The sequence below is a fragment of the Corylus avellana genome, chromosome 7 (assembly GCF_965113065.1).
Source record: "Corylus avellana chromosome 7, dhCorAvel1.hap1.2, whole genome shotgun sequence".
NCBI lineage: Eukaryota > Viridiplantae > Streptophyta > Magnoliopsida > Fagales > Betulaceae > Corylus > Corylus avellana.
In genome coordinates this window covers 21,782,925-21,800,367 of record NC_142496.1, presented here as the reverse complement: position 1 = coordinate 21,800,367, position 17,443 = coordinate 21,782,925, and the positions used below count along the sequence as shown (strand labels likewise).

Sequence of the window (17,443 nt, the reverse complement as noted above, 5' to 3'; positions counted from 1 at the left end):
CCCCACACCAGGACCTAGTCCAGAGTTCTTGACCACTCCTAGATTCCGAGCATTCGTGATCCCATGACCCTCTCCCCCTGGGCTTGGTCCCCCAGTTTTGATCCCTTTTACATCCAAACGACCGTCAAAGAAAATCTCAACCCCTTCGATTATGGAACTGCGAGGCTTGTTATCAGCATCCGGAGGACGAGCTGCCGGCATGAAAAGCTCAGAACTTAGTAAGAGAACAACGAAGAAGCCGAGAGGCTTGAGGATTCTGGCCATTTCAATGGTTAATGCTTTGGATTTTGGGTTATATCATTTGTGTAATTGCCGCAGGTTGCCGTCCTATGAATACATATAGTAGTGCATGCAATCAAGTTGCATTGCGCATTCAAACACGTGGATGAGTTGAAGGAATTTAGACTTTTCTTTTTCTTTTTCTTTTCTAATCATATAAGGAAATGGTACAAACAGATCAAAACACCGAGGGTGGGCTCCCAGCATTAGCCCTAAAACAAAAAAATACAGTGCAAAAATATATACAAAATATTGAATTTGAGACAAACAAGTGTTTCGATCCTCTCAAAAGTACCGCGTAAGGCGGTTTCAGAAGCAAAAAAGAAACATAGAGACAAACTCATATAAGTGGAAGCAGAAAAAACACTGTTATAATCTGAATCAGAGAAAAACACCACCACTTTCTCCAGACTTTGAAAGAGGGTGATTCTAGTTCAATTTCTTCTTTTTGTTTTTTTCTGCGCCTCCTAGTCCCTGCATATATATATAATATTGACTCTAAAAGCACGGGAGACCAAAATCCATTCACACTTTCAAAATCACAATCTTGCAATGGCATGAAGCTAAAAAACATCGTCACATGCATCTTGGATGATTATTCAAATATTGAGTCACGAGGATTACCTTTATGCCTATGTGATTTGAACACAATTAGTCTTCTAATGGTTGTAGCAGACCAAAAGGAATGATGCTACCTTAATTAGTACACTCCTATTTTGTCATGTCAACTCAAAAAAATTGTCTGTCACCTCCTACCACCACACTGAGACGAGTGTGACCACCCAATCTAATGAGAGAAATGCTTTATTTACCATTTTTTTTTTTTTAAGTTAATTTTCAACTGATGTGTCACACAATCTCATGAAATGATAATACGTCATTTGAGAATTAACTTTTAGAGATAAAATTTGGTAAATATAGCATTTTTCGAGAATGAATGGAAGGATCTACAGCTTATCCTGTTTCCAAGCCCAAAAGGTCAGAAGATTTGCATAATATGGAGGTTGTTAAAGTAATTTTATACCTAAATACTTTTAGTTTATTTATTTAAACCGAGAAATTAATTTCAAATGTTAGCTCCTGTTGCACATGTAGTTTTCAAAGCTGTCTGTGTTGAATAAACGAGGCATTAAATTTAAATGCGCAGAAGGTCTTGAGCATGAAGTACCGGCATCTCGATTAATCTGCCACGTTATACCCTTTTGTCCTTACATGGAATTCCCATTTGAATAAATGAATGAAGTCTTTACACGGAGGCCAGGGCCCTGACCAAAAGGCAAAAGGGTAGAGAAAAATTATAAGAGAATAAACGAAAAAAAAAAAGATATTTTCATATTAATTTCTACAAAAGGATGAGAAGTACTACTGGACACCCTAACCCAAGCTTCTGGCATTACTCATTTAGAATCTATGATCTAGGAAAAGGACAAGTTTTGTGTTTTGTATTTTTCTTTTTTGGCAGTTTCTATGATCTACCTAATACTATCTTGTACTATGACTCTTTGATTTTAGAAGAAAAAACAAAAAAAACCTTGGGAGCCAAAAATTGAGTCCAATTGTGATTTAACACTCAGAAAATTTGTTTGAAATGAAAAAAAAAAAAAATCCAAATAAAATAAATTAAAAGCACTTTTAACTTTTAAAAGTCCAAAAATAATAAAAAAGAAAACATTTTTTTTTGCTTAAAAACTCGATTAATCAAAAGCAATCTCATTAACATTACTCCAAGTTGAGCTGTTGAGGATCGAGATCACTTGAAATTCTTTGTCCAAAATTCTAAGAAATTTGGGTAAAAGATGAGTGCACTTGGCTGCCCGGGGCACCCGAACCCCGCACTCCTTTCTCTCTCATTCGGGCAGGTATTGGTTCCTGCTGTGAATGTAGATTTCAACCCTATAAATTAAGCTCAACCAAAGAAGTATGCTTTATACAAGCACCTAGGCCCATAAAAAGAGGCACTCATGGTCAAGTAGGTAATCTGCCACATTCTGGAATCACAGCAGAGCGCATGGTCGACCCTAACTGAAATACTATTATCAAATACATTCAACAGAGATACAAGCAATGAGAGACAAAAATCAAAACCCCCAGAGTCCAGAGATATAAACTATAAAAACACCGCAAGCAACCAAAAGGGTAAAGGGTAAAGCCATGGCTGCTCCTCTCAAAGGATAGGGACGAACTATAAGACAACTTCGTCCTCCTGAGGATTTTGGCTTTTTTTAACAGATCTAATCTCATACGGACTCATCTATGTGTCTCTAGCAAACTAGGCTATAGGACGATCCAGACAGGTTGTCGCCAGTTCCAGACATTTACTGCACCATTTGGCTCTGTCTCTTTGTGCCTATTTGGGTAAATGCATCTTCCAAACCCTCCTATCCACCTGTATGTATGTACTTCGGGTAAAAACACTTGAGTAAGTTCTGGTCAGGTTCATCCCCATTTTTCCTCGCATCCAAACACGAATTTATCGGAAACCCAATTGAGCTAAGGAATGAAAATCAAAGGATACGCCTAATTATTACATTATTATGAATTTATGCACAAATTTCACAATTCCATTTCAATTTATACAACAATCACAAAAGTCAACAGGGAAACGCTGAAGCATAGTAACCATACAAAACTAGATCTCAACACCCAAATCAAATCCAAACCAGAAAAGGAAACCCAATGCTACATTTAGCGAAGCCAAGAAGATAAAAAAAGTGCAATTAGAAATATTTATGGAGAATTACGAGTCATCTGCCTCTGTTATTGAAATTCATCTTCTCGTAGTAGCGAATCGAGAGAAGCGAAAGCGAGAGATGAACCTCGTCTTTTCCCCACCGAGTCGGCGGCTTCGACCCGATCATCGGCGCGAAGGGAGACCAAGACGACGACGACGACGAAGCCGATGAAGAAGCAGACGAGCCCGATGATTGTGGCTTAGAGAGATGGCAGAGGAATTGGGAGTGGAGACGACGGAACCCCCCCAGAGCGAGAACCACAGATCGGAGCTGCTGCTTGGGGCAGCCGATGTTGGCCCAGTGCCTGGTGCAGATCAGCTCCCAGAGCCGCTCGTCCTGCGCCGTCCTGTGCCACAGCTTGCTCACGCAGCCCGCCGACGCCAGCGTCCTCGCGTCCACATGCTTCAACACCTCGTACAGCAGATTCTCATCCAGATTCACAAACCCACTTCCTCTTCCCCCTTCTTCTCCCTCTTCTTCTTCTTCTTCTTCTCCTCCTCCTCCTCCTCCCTCTTCTTCTCCTTCAACTCTGATCTTCTTCATCTTCTTGTCCTCCCCTTTCTCCCTAGCCTCACCGTCAGCCATTGCACGCTTCATCCCTATAAATCCGTGCGCCTGTCTGGGGTTTGTTTGTGAGTTGGGAGTGAAGATTGAGAGAAGATGCTAATGGTAATGGGTAATGGTAATGGGTAATGGTAAGATTAGTCAATTGGTAAAGTAAACGAATGATTTGTGAGTGGGTTGGAGCATGTGATGTGTAGGGGAGAAGGGGGAAATAACGAGGGGAAGAGGTAGAGGGGGGTGGGAGGATGGTTATAGGGGGTGGGGGGGGAGAGTAGGCAACCTGCCAGCACTTTGGGGGTTTTCGAAGACGACAAGATGAGAAATGAATGCGGTTCGGTTCTTTCTCGAATTGACGATTTTGTCCCGGCGTGCGCTGTGCCTGTCCTACTGTTAACAAACAAAGCACATTAGCTTTTATGCTGTTTTTCTTTTGTTTTCTACCGCTTGTCTTGGGGATTCCGCCTCCGTTGGTTTATGGAAGCAAGGACTCCTTTGGAATTTTGATGCACAAAACGTGGGTTGCACAACTAATCAAAAATCACTCTTAAATCCTCAACTCTCAGGTTTGACTTTCTTCTTTTTTAGAATTTTTTTTTTTAAAAAAAAAAAAAAAAAAACCTCAAAACTTCTTCACAATTTTTGTTACATCAAAACATTTTTCAACATCACCACCAATGTTTCTTCATATTTTGAAAGTTAATAGTAACTCCTTACTCGTTATTCCCTACTCCCTTATTTTTTCTAGTAGTAGGGTGTTTTTTGGGTAATCTTTTCTAGACTCCATTTTTGAGGGTTTTGTTTTAGATTTATTTTGTACATCTAGATCTTAGATCTAGTTTTTTAAACTTAAATATACTCATCTTCACTAGCCAATTCGTATCTTCTCGGGGATGTCCATGATACTGTGTTCCACCGTTGCTCTTGTATTGGGGATTTTGTTTTTTTAGTTTTTTGTTTTAACTTTTCGTTATTTTTGTCCTAGTCTTTGGGTCGAGGACGTGAGTTGTTTTCTTGACCTTTTAGGCCGAGGAGGAGTAGATCGGTGTGCGGGATATCTCTCACTGTCGGAAAATAAAGTTTAAAAATTTGGGCTACCAATATTGTAGAACTAGTTTGCTCAGAACTAGTAGCGGAGTCAGAAATTTACTATTCTAAATGCCAAATTAAAAATATGAAAAACACAATTTAAAATAATAAAAAAAATGAATGTTTTTCCGTTACGTTTTCACTACTAGAGTTTTAGAATGATATTCTTCAGCAGCCCTTTAAGATTTGAAGTTTCATCATTAAAATCCAATGGTGTATTACTTTTTGGAAAGTCAAATTCTTTTATTTTGAATGGATAGTTTTTAATTTTGACGTTGTGATTCATGAACCTAAATTTTTAAATCTAAATTACAATTACATAAGAGACAACCAAATTGATAAACAACAAATAAACAATCATAGAGTAGAAACAAACAAACACACACAAGTAATCATGGAATAAATTATATACCGTGGAAGTGTTTACTTTTTTGCTTTGATTATGAAAACTTTTAATTTTTTTTTTTCTAAACATATATCTTTCAAAATTTTTTACAAGCTAATTTTATATGAATCTTATAATATTCTCTAAATAGCAAATAGTGCTTGATGGGTGATGCAACCAAAATAATATATCATTTTTGCCTTATTTACTCATTAGATGGTTACCAATAATTCAATAAAAAAACTTTAGAGTGATTAGAAAAAAAAAAGACACTGATTTTCAAAAGACCAAGTGAGCATCACTTAAAAGTGTTTTTTTTTTTTTTTTTTTTTTTTTTTTTAAAATGACAAAGATGTAGATGCCATTTTCAAAATTTTCCTTAATTATAATTTTTTTTTTAAAAAAATGAAAGGCTCGTGGGAGCCACAACCCTCATAGGCCCTAATGTGGCTTCCCCATGACCGCCACTGCTTGGAACAGATCTGTTTCATAACTGTAATTATACATGAGTTAGTGAAAGCTAAAGTCATAGATAATACTTACTTGTAAGAATTTTATGACTATATCTATTATTTTATAACCTCATAGTTTTTGGTTATGAGTTATTAGAGCTTTACGTTGTATGATGAGCTTTATGCTCTCGATATTTTATCAATGAAATATGACAAGATTTCCATTCAAAAAAAAAAAAAAAAATTGTTACTCTTCTTACCAGCTTATTAGTTTAGAAATTGGTATGAACGAGGCTTTCAAATTTTTGACATGATTCGCAAATTCAACACAAACTTAGCGAGTTATATGGCTGAGGAGTTTATCCTATTTAATTAAATAGATTGAGTTAAGATTAACATATATAATAATAATCTTATACCTATGTCTCGACACAACCTAAACCCAATACGCGATAATAGGACTATCAATTTTTTATATAACTTGCAAATCCAATACGAACCTAACATAAAATTAACGAATTATAATTTATGTGTTTGACTCATTTAATTAAATGAATCATATTAAAATTAACATATATTTATCTCTACACACAAACACAAATTACTACTTTCCGTATGAATGTCATTTAAGTAAGGAATAAAACCATGAACTCTTTTTTTCCTCCTCCCTCCCTTTTCCCTTTATTGCTTAGAGAGAAAAGGTAAGTTCTTTGTTTTTTTTTTGTTTCCTTACAAAATCGAATTTACAATCCGTTTCCTGAAATATAGAATAATGGTAGAGATCATCTTTTTATTCTCCTAAAGTTGATGTGACTTTCAAAATCATCAGATCAAAAATTAAGTATGATTCATCTAAAATTTAATTATGATTTTAAAAGTCACATCAACTTTAAAAGATTAAAAAAAAATAATAATAATAATCCTTAACATTACTCTGAAAAATATACCAAAAATCTTCTATTTATCATTTCCTCACATGTCTGGAACCAAGGCATATCATTTGATCCATATTTCCTCACAAAAGTACCGAAAAGTCAAAGCACTCTACCCCTATAATAACAAAATTATGATAATCTGAGACACAATAATTATTGATTAATACAATTTAATAAGCCTAAAAGGATTTTACCTGAGCTTAACTTGTGAAGTTAGAACTGTTCAGTGATTGATTGGACCAAAAAAAAAAACACTGTTAAGATAAGGGCAAGGGCATAAAGAAATAATTGAAGGTATAAAGATGAAGGAAAGTTGAGTGGCCGGGAATAAGTCCACGTTTGATTACAGCTACACTGAAATGTTGTTTGTAAATTGCAACAGATATTCCAACCAAATATTTTCAGGATCGCTTACGACAACGACGTTTTTGGCATTTTTAGCCTCACTGTGTCTGTAGCCGGATCTTTACTAGCTTTTGCTCAGATCAGAGGCCCCCTCCCCCCTTATTTACTTTTTTTTTTTTTTTTTTACTCCTTTTATTTACCTTTAAAAGAAGTATTTGACTTCTTCGAATCTTTTAGAACAATTATTTTTTATATCTATCATATTTAAATTTTAATGCTAATTAAAGTTTCACTTAAAAATAATAATAATAATAATTAGTATTAAAAAGTAAAAATATTTTGTTTTGTAGTAATTTTTTTATTTGTATAATAGTAAAAAGTAAATAATGTGATATAAAAAGTGAATGATATGATATAAAAGTAAGAATGTTTTGATGTTGATTTTTTTAAAGATTAAAGCGAATAGTATTTTGGGGGAGGTGGTGCTGTTTGTCAAACAACCCCATAAAATAACAGAAGAGAAAAAGTTAAGCGCGGCCGTTGCCCTTCTGCCCGTCCACCCTCCTTGAAAAGGGTAGTGACTAGTGTATTTTTGGTACTTATTATAAAGGCCTAAATCAAAGAGATATTTCGGTTCCAAAGAGTATTACAAGTGATACTTGTCGTAATTTTAAATAATGACTTTTGCACTTTCTGTTCATTTTTTTTTTTAAAACCGACATAATATGTCAATAGCTTTTAAGACCCAACACGTGTCCCAAATACCACATAATATAGCGAATTTGGCACATTTTAACATGCCTAACTGACCCATGCGAAATTTTAAACACCTCATATGCCACCTATTTTTCAAATTTACAAAAACTAATTTATACCTATTTGAGCCTTTATTATTTTCCAAAAAGAGGTAAACAATTGGTTTTTTAAATTTCACATACTGTGATACCTAGCACGAAAGCCAGTGGTGGTGAACAAAGAGGCTTGGTACTCTATTGGGAAAATTTTAAAAAGTAAAAAATTATTTAATAAAGGAATGAGAAAAAGTGGCCTATTAGCTCAGCTGGTTAGAGCGTCGTGCTAATAACGCGAAGGTCGCAGGTTCGAGACCTGCATGGGCCAATTATTCCATCAATTTTATTTTTATTCAATATCTGGAGTGGACCCTGGATTACAAAGCAGTATGCTTAAAAAGCCCAATCAACCTGGATATGGACGTGTGACGGCCCAGCAAGCCATCTTCTGGGCCGTACAACGACTGTTCTCCTTCTGTCAATGGGCAACCAACGTGAACATCTGGACTACCCAATGGACCATGCTCTTGGCCCCCAGGAGTCACTTTGATGTGGACCATGCTCTTGGCCCTCTTGGCCCCAGGAGTCACTTTGATGCCTTTTGAAGATGGAGAGTGTTTGGCTAGAATAAAATGAACGTACTTTTCAGAGATGGAGATGGAAAATGGAAATGGAGAGTGTTTGGCTAAAATAAAAAAATGAACGAGCTTTTCAACGATTGAGCCTCCCGCGTTTCCCCCACTTCCTTAGCTCATGCCTTTGTCATTTTCTAGCTGTAACGGAATGCGACCACTCTTGGCGTTCCCCTGTTTATCGTTGATAGGTTCAGTTCGGTCTTCCTAATCAATTTAGGCTTGGCTGATTAGCAAATTATATTGTCATTAGGCTTAGTTCATGATTATATCGAAGTGGACCGGTCCAATAACTGCCAAAAAAAAAACTGTTTCAAGAGAGGACCATTTTGATAAAGGTGAAAAATACATGGATTAAATTTGTTATTTTCGACAATTGAAGGAGCTTTTGATAAAGTACGTAGTAAAGTACTATTTGTATTTAACACTAAAATTAAAGGGAAGACAAATTCTTTCTATATAACAAATTCAAACAATGACACCTTCACTTTCGCAATTCCTCAAAACCCATGCATGTCTCCCTCCCTCCTCTCTCATTTTCAGCATAAGCAAAGAGTAATTGATACGTACAACGAACACTAGGCTTCCTCGTACAATCTGTAATACAAAGAATTAATGCACCACAACTATGACATGTCTCTTCAAAAAAATCTGTAATACAAAGAAAAATGAAGAAAAAAGGAAAAGGAATTAAAGACATCAAACATATTTTGATCACGACAAAACGCAGGCAGGCTTTGACTTGAGGAATCATTTGTGGCCAATTCCTCTTCTACTGGGGCCACTGTATGCCTCGGCTGCAAACGAGGAGTTGATTGAGGAAGTAGGAGGAGGATGATCCATTAATGGCCTGAAGCCCTCCACATGATCTGTGGAAGATAAAAGGAGGATGAGGAGGAGGAAAATCACAGTGAAGATGGAATTGAGGATCATGGAACAAAAGTGTTTCATTCTTGCTGTTTAGTTTGTTCCTTAATTGTGAAATTTAGTTGTCGCTAGCTAGCTGCTTATGATGAGCCTCAAAGGATGCTTTTTAGGTGTATTTATAGGTGAAGAGGCAGCCGAGAGGGGGGACATCCGGACATGGCCTTTGATTTTGTAGTGGAAGAATTGAAGGATGACTTTTGGACTCTTATGGGGTTTCTTTTATTTTATTTCTACATATATAGCAACTTGCTATAAACTATATATTAATTCAATCAACATTTTAACAGTGAAAGGGCATTAATTCTGGTGACTGATGAACTGATTAATTAAGTTACACCTTAAGAACTTGGGATCAAATATTGGGATAAAAGGTTTCTATTTCCTTAAATGTACCCGGCATTTAGAAAGAGGAATATCCCTAAATATGAATAAAGATGCAAGGCGATTACGTGTCTAAAGTGCTAGTAATTTAGACAAGTAATGTGAAAGACTTCGTATGAGATCATGCTTTATAAATTGTCCCCTTAAGAGGTAGCTCAATCGGCTGAGGACTACGTTTTATAAAGTGGAAGTCACTAGTTCGAATCTTCACTCCTCTCTTTTATATGAACATGTAAAAAAAAAAAAAAAAAAATGAAGCCTAAATTATAAATATGGGTATCAGTACTTTTCTTTAGGTTTACCATTCAACCCATTAGTGTTTGGAGTCTTAGATGTTCCTTCTTTTTTTTTTTTTTTTTTTTTTAAATGATTATACATCTGATCTATATTCTAAGTTATGATCATCTTGTGAAGTTTTATTGTATGTGAAGTATATAATAATAATAATAATAATAATAATGAAAAGAAGTTGCCTTTCTCTCTAATGGCTAATCATTATTTAAGCTCGGGTTGAAGATTAAAATATAATAATCATGGAATTTAAGAAGGTTTTTTTTTTATATTAAAGTGAGATTTTGCAAGAATCTAAAGAGGATTGAGTCTGAAGCCATTCCCGTGAAGGAGAGAGGTCAACAGAAACCGCAAAAAGGCATGCATGGCTGTCAAACTGGCAAATTCCGGCCTCGGCGGCTCTTTGCCGGAGGGTTCAACTTCAGGGTCCTCTAGTCTACTGTTGTCACCCGTTTTCCTTGCTGGATTTCTCGCTTCTTGCGCCCCAAACGTGAAAAATGAAGATCCAAGCTCACGAGCTACAGCCTACATGTAGAATTTATTGTACGTTGATTTAAATTATATATTTTTCAAAGTCATTATTATATGAAGCACATGACCCACGATGTATATGAATATCAACATTTCCACCGATATTTAAGATTGAAGCATACAATTACCTCATGCCTCACGAGGAGATGCCATGATTTCTGATACTATGGAGGCTCACGTGCTGGATTACAGTGTGAAACCTGCAACTTTTATTTTGGGGCCATACTTTATCCAACTTCTATTGATATACATTTATTTTTAATTGATTCTCATTTATCTTTTTTTTTTTTTTTTTAATCCAATTTAGAATGTTCACAACTCAAATATTATCTATGACATACACAATAGCCTCTCGAGCTATTATAAGACAATATCTACGAAAGGTCATCGTCTCAATCAGTTTCAAATCTACAACAAATTTTGACGAATTACGTCTCTATTCATTGCTAGGTCATTGATTCCATGGCTTTTTTTTTTTTTATCTCCGCTACTAATGTTTAATTTATCAATCCCAATCCCCTCCGTTCCCTCTACCATAGTGACAATTCTTCTTTATGCATGCATGATAACTCCTCCTTCATCAGTTTATGGTTTACTCTAAGAAAATGAACCATTAAAAAACAAAAGACCGACCGGAAACCAATTTCATTATTCTTAAGGATTCGTAAAAAGTGAAAACAAAACCTAAGAAAACGAATAAAACTTCGCCCCATAGATTGCTACTAAAAGTAGATTTAGAGATGATACATTGTTATTTAAAAACAACGAAAATACAATAACAAAAACTCAACACACCCTCAAGCGTTCCACGCGCTAACACCGGCCAACCATGTGCGGCTAAAAAACACCTCGAAGATCATTGACACATGCACCCTGGTCGATCTACAGTGGAGGGGAGAAAAACGAGGGGAAAGGAGAAACGAGAAAGGGGGCGGGGAGGAGGAAGTCATAAGTACTCCCTCCCAGTCCCCCCCACTCTGCACTGCTCTCTTTTTAGGGTTTGACAGCTTTAATTTGTGTTTAATAATTGATTCTCATTTATCTATGTTTAAAAAAGGAGAGAAAAAAAAAAAAAAACCAAAACAAAACATAAATGTTTATTTGCATTATGGCGTTCATCTCACGTTGATAAGCTCTATATAAATGCTTATATGCTTCATTCACTTTTGGTAGTTTTTTTTTTTCCTAATTGAGGATGAATGGAATATCTACCTCAACGGAAATGTATGTGAGATGCTATAACTTAATTGCTTAGATATTGTTTACAAGTATCATGAGATTAGTTAAGGTATAAAAAGAATTTCCATGATTTAGAGGGGCCGAATAATATTATTTTTCCTAGGGTGACTAGTGAACATTAGCAGATTATTAGGGGTATAAAAAAATTTCAGTCTAAATGTGGCCCCGCCAATGGTACGCACGCACGCCACCTAAGGAGAACTGGAGAAGCAAAGGGAAGCAATCACAACACACTAGCTTGATCGCCGATATATAGTAGCTTGGAAAAAGAAAATCAAACTATAGCTAACAAATCAAGATTTTTTTTATCCATCTATTTTTCAATGGATTAATCATTATTGTGAGTACCAGGTCAATATTATAAAGTAATTACAGGTTAAAAATGTAATTTCTATTATTACTCAAAAAAAAAAAAAATCATTTTGAAACTTTAATAAAAGAACATCATCAACATAGTTGATAACTAAGCAGAAAGAAACAGGAATACATCAGGTGAAATGTTGTTACCGTGCACAATAATTGATGAACAATATAAAATTGAAAAGAAAGAGAGATTAAGAGAGAGAGAGTCAAAAACATAAATTTAACGTGATTCGGCAATTTGCTTACATCTACAGAGAGGCGGTTGTATTTTTACTCTTAATAATTCAGGGTTACATCATACACATATATATAGAAAAACCCTAAACCCTATTTGTACGGATTTATTAAAGAAATTTCTAAAATATCCCGTACCGTATCGCAGGGGCGCTCCTGTCTACTTGGCATTCCACTGATATTAATATGAGCCATCAGTTCCAACATGAAAATATATTTTCAAGTGTTTGAATTAATCAACCCCCATTTGTTATTCAATTATATATATATATATTAGTTCCTATCCGTAAATAAGAAAGGTAGCAAATTCCCAATATTCTACATCATTCTAAGAGCATGTTCTGAAATGGCATGTTGAAAATTTGAAGACACTAATTCCACCCTTTGACAAATAGCCCATCGCTTTGAACTAGTTTAAGAAAATACTAAAAGAAAGACAGGTACTTTAGCATTCCTGCAAAACCAATTCACATTTGGGTTTTTTTTTTTAATTAAAATTGGCATCAATCCCAAAAGAAAAAAACAGAGTGCCCTGCTTTTCTTCCTGTTTTCAGCAATGTATAGCTTCCACACGTGACCCATTACATGCAGGCATACATATACATTACTTCTGAACTTTTCTTTCTTGCAAGTTATTGAGTAGGGTCGAAGTTATATTCTTGTCTGTGTCCACTTTGAAGATATGGTTTAGGGTTAATTGGTTAAAAGCTTTCGAGACGGTCATGTCTCTACTTGTTTATTCTGTTTTCGTGCTTAAATCGGTTTTTGAATCTCTTATTGAGATAAGACGGTCATTTTATGACTTATTTTTTTACTTTTTACTTGTATTTTTTGCACTATAATCTTCATTTGCTTATGTTATTAGGGAGTTCACCATATTTTCCGTGTTTTAATCCATGTAACATCGTAAAGAGAGAGATAGTTAGCCAAATTGCCGAATTTGAGGGCATTGCCCCACTTATCCACCGTCTTCTTCCTTTTAACAGGGAGACGGTTGATTAAAAACAAAAAAGAATCAAAGTGGACAGATCCATATGTTTATATATCTCATAATTCATATGAACATTCCTACGCGGTACACGGTTTGGATCGAAACCGTGTGAAACAATCTGGCCATGAAAAAGTAAACCCTTCAAAACCAGCAGATACCAAGTGCAGTGAGCTTTCTTGCTTTTTTTTTTATTTATTTTTATTTTAATTTTAATTTTATGAACAGCTTTCTTGCTTTCTTTCCTACATAATTCTTTTTCTGCTTCCTAGTTTCTTCCCTAATGACTTCATCTACTATGTAAGATGCCCTCGTGTTTGCTCAAGTCAATTTCGTACAGCATAAAGAATTCCCAAGTACAAGAATTCGTTAAAAAATAAACAAAAAATAAAAAAGGCCAAGTCAAAGAAATCCTGTGACGGTCCTCACCGTCCATCGCAAGCAATGAAGCAAGCCATTTGCGTATATATACTAGTTGTAGCAGCACAAACCAAAAACAGCTTGAAAAGAAAGGCCTCTTGAAAGTGAGAGAGATAGATACACGAAAAATTCCCATTTCCGAAAGAGATGTCAATGAACAAGAGCTCAACAACAACATCAATGAAGACTCTTCTGATTGTATTGGGTATAGCCACGTTGGTTTTCTCGGCGCAATTTGGCGTCGGCGAGTGCAGAGCCCTCCGATCGATGGCGGCATGCGAACAAGAAGGTGGTGGCGGTGGCAACGGAGCTGATCAGTCTGTTGGAATGGCTTCGACGTTTGTGGTTTCTGCTAACAACTCCAGCAGTAATGGTCCTTTGGCAAGGAGCTTGGCGTTTAGGTTGGCTTCTGGACCCAGCAAGAAAGGCCCTGGTCATTAGCCGACTCATTCTTTCTTTTTCTTTTGTGTTGTTGTTGCACAAAGCCATAATTTGTGGCTTATTATTTATTTCTTTTTGATCTGTTAAGGATTTTCTCATACATATAAACTGTAATCATAGTTGATAAATTAGACACTTTTTGAGTTTTGAAGTGCTTGTATTAGGCTTGTTTGAGCATATATGCTCCAGGTACAATGAAATTGTGTAGAAACCATACATTACATCAACTAGGTAAAATGTCTGAATCTTGGCAAAAACAAAATACAAATATGTTCAGTGATATCACCTGCAAATTCTCTCTCTCTCTCTCTATATATATATATATATAGTATATAGATATATAATCTGCCTGATGAATATGGTTTGATGAATTCAGAATGGTTTGATGATTGAACCATCATAAATGATCATAACATGGAGGATCTAATCTAGTCAACTTGAAAAAATTCACCTACTTTTTTCTTCTTCTTCTTTCTGGGATTCCTTTTTCAAGATAAGACAAAAGAAGAGTAATATTCAGAAATTACAAAATGTCAACACTTCACCGGTATTGAATTCAAAAAACGATCACAAAGGACATAGGGACAGATATTCCCCCACCCACTACCCTTGACTTCGTAAATTGTTAGTTTCTCTATAATTATGATACCCTTGTAATGAAATATGAATATTATTGCTGTTTTTTTTTTTTTAAAAAAAAAATGTTAAAAACTTCATGTTTATTTTATAACTATCATCCTTGTCGGATATTTATAACATAAAAAATGTAATTTTTAACATTATTTTTCTTTTTAATAAGAGAGAGTTTATCATAATATCAAATCGTATTGAATTTAAACCTATCTTTTCTCCCTTATTTTAGGTTAAATTCAGATTCTTTTTTTTATATAGGAAAATAAAGGAAAAAATAATTTTTTATCCCAGGCAGGTCTCGGGCTTGTTAGCTCCGTGTTTAAATAGAATGTTGGAGATTTTGATCCATTAAGAAAAAAATTATTACTCAACAAGTTCAATATTATAATAGATATAACTATGAGAATGTCGAACCTTTGACCTCCGTGTTATTTGCATGTCATGTTTGAAAATGAGTTTAGGCTCAAGAATGTTCAAATAATAGTTAAATAAAAAAGCTTACCATTTTCCAATAACTTAAACATTTAGAATTATAAATTATATATCAATTACTAATTCATATTGTAGGCTTACCTTGTTCCAAGGATTATTTTCTCCATAAATCTCTCTATTTAATTGTTGTTGTGACGCATTTGGCCCTTAGGGAAAAGAATAAATTCACCTAACATATCCTGAATGCTATGGATTGGTGTGAATGGATATAACATATTCTCCAAGGATCAACATCCTGGTCAAAGGGGCGCGGCATATACATGAAATATGCAAAGTGTTAAAGCAATGTTTGGTGGCATTCGCAAAAGTTGAAATTTCTCAGAGAACGTTACGCACCCACAGGCCCACCTCTCGGCTCCGGCATTCTGACTGAGTCAAGCCTATTGGTGCAGGGGTAAAGCTCCGGTCACCACTAGCCACGTGCCTAAATTGGACATATTGACATCTGACTTGTTGGAAGTCATACACTCCGTTCATTTCGGTCTGGTCTCACTCCGACAGCGTACTATCCTAGACCTCTGCCTATCCCGACATTGCTAGAAATTCACCCGGTAACCTCCATAGGTAGGGGAGGAACTAAATGGTTGCCACCATATTTTTCCCAATCTATTTTTAAAAAATACCCTTATAATGCCTTAAAAATTAAATTTTTACCCCTTCAAATTTTTAATTTTTTTAGTTTTACCCTCAAATTTCAAATGCTAGTTTCACCCCTGAAAATTGAAAATAGGTAATCTCTTCCCCTCCAAAATGATAGCCTTGAAAATTGAAAATGGGTAAATCTCTTCCCCTCCAAAATGATAGCCTTGAGTTTATTTTGGGACTGGCAAAAAACTTATAAACTTAGGTCGCCTAAAGGGTTAGGACATGATGAATGAATCAAGTGTGTAACTCCAATCACCACCAACCAACAAGATGATGTGTAAAATGTGGAAGGGTTGACGCCTAATGGTTATCAAAAAATGATTAATACTATGCTTACAAAATATTTTACCAAAAAAAAAAACTCTTAAAAAGTGATGTAACATAACATAACCGAGAAGGAGATGAATTCAAATTTTGAAAAAATTAATCATATTCATCACTTTGTAAGAGTTTTTTTTTTTTTTTTTTTTGTAAAATATTTTGTAAGCCTAACATTCATCTATTTCGTTTTAAACAATTTCTAGTGTTTATTAATCTTCATCACTCAATTGACTTGTTAAGATCACAAAGAAAAAGAAAAAATTTCTAGTGTTTATTAATCTTCATCACTCAATTGACTTGTTAAGATCACAAAGATAAGGAAAATTTCTATAGTGTTTATTAATCTTCATCACTCAATTGACTTGTTAAGATCACAAAGATAAGGAAAATTTCTTTAGTGTTTATTAATCTTCATCACTCAATTGACTTGTTAAGATAACAAAGATAAGGAAAAAATTTATAGTGTTTATTAATCTTCATCACTCAATTGACTTGTTAAGATCACAAAGATATAGCTTAACATCTTGCACAAGCTACAAGTACGAGTGTAAACCATGTTTAGTAATACAAATGAAAACCTAGTACTTTACCGAAGACCATAAAAACAATCATTATGTTGTGATCATAAAAAGAAAGCTTAATTTCCAGTAAAAGAGAACCTCAACCCTCAAGAAACACATTCTCTTTAACAGTTGCAGCTGACAAGATTCTAATGCCTGTCCACACAAGCTGCTAAGATATCCACGTAGTTTTACATCATCATGCCCAATCTAGAGAGTATATGTCATTCACAATAATAAAATCTACACGGATACCAATTATTTCCAAAGTACAAAAGGCAAACAAGCTAATCGTAGAGGCATATACAAGATGGATGACAGGGAAAGCCAAACTTACAAGTATGATGTCGTGGTTTGGCATAAAGAATCTAGCACACAGATAATTTTCATCCATCTTGAAGAACATAAAAGAGAGTAATAGTGCAATTATCCATGATGACATTCATCTGAATTTTGGAGAACTTATTAGAAATATGATGACATTCACCTGAAGTATATCGGACCATAGTGTATTTACATAAGGACATTGAACTGATAAGAGCACAGACATATTCATCTAAGGTGTAAGCACAGATATGGAAGCATATCCACCAACCACAAGATGCCCGTCTCTATTTCCTACCGTGTAGAGAAGAATTCATCACAGATGAAAAGCAGAAGACCTTTAAAATACTTGAACTGCAATTAGAACTGGACAAGAAAGATTTGTGCAAGATTAGCTAAAATGTCATTGTGATAGCAAGCTCAATCTGAGAAATGAGAATGTAATTTATGCA

The 17,443-nt window shown here is 35.1% G+C and overlaps 1 protein-coding gene and 1 non-coding gene across 2 annotated transcripts; one reads left to right on the top strand and one right to left on the bottom strand.

Moving 5' to 3' along the window:
* Positions 1 to 2,830: 2,830 nt before the first annotated feature.
* Positions 2,831 to 3,807, bottom strand: LOC132184447 (F-box protein GID2). Its single transcript, XM_059598088.2, has one exon. The coding sequence runs from the start codon at positions 3,606 to 3,608 to the stop codon at positions 3,024 to 3,026; it is 585 nt and encodes a 194-aa protein (XP_059454071.1). The 5' UTR covers positions 3,609 to 3,807; the 3' UTR covers positions 2,831 to 3,023.
* Positions 3,808 to 7,823: 4,016 nt separating this feature from the next.
* Positions 7,824 to 7,897, top strand: TRNAI-AAU (transfer RNA isoleucine (anticodon AAU)). Its single transcript has one exon. It is a non-coding gene; the product is annotated as a tRNA-Ile (tRNA).
* The last annotated feature ends 9,546 nt before the right edge of the window (positions 7,898 to 17,443 follow it).

Excerpts from the sequence above, each read along its gene's own strand:
- LOC132184447 (XM_059598088.2), bottom strand. The coding sequence starts at position 3,608 with ATGAAGCGTGCAATGGCTGACGGTGAGGCTAGGGAGAAAGGGGAGGAC.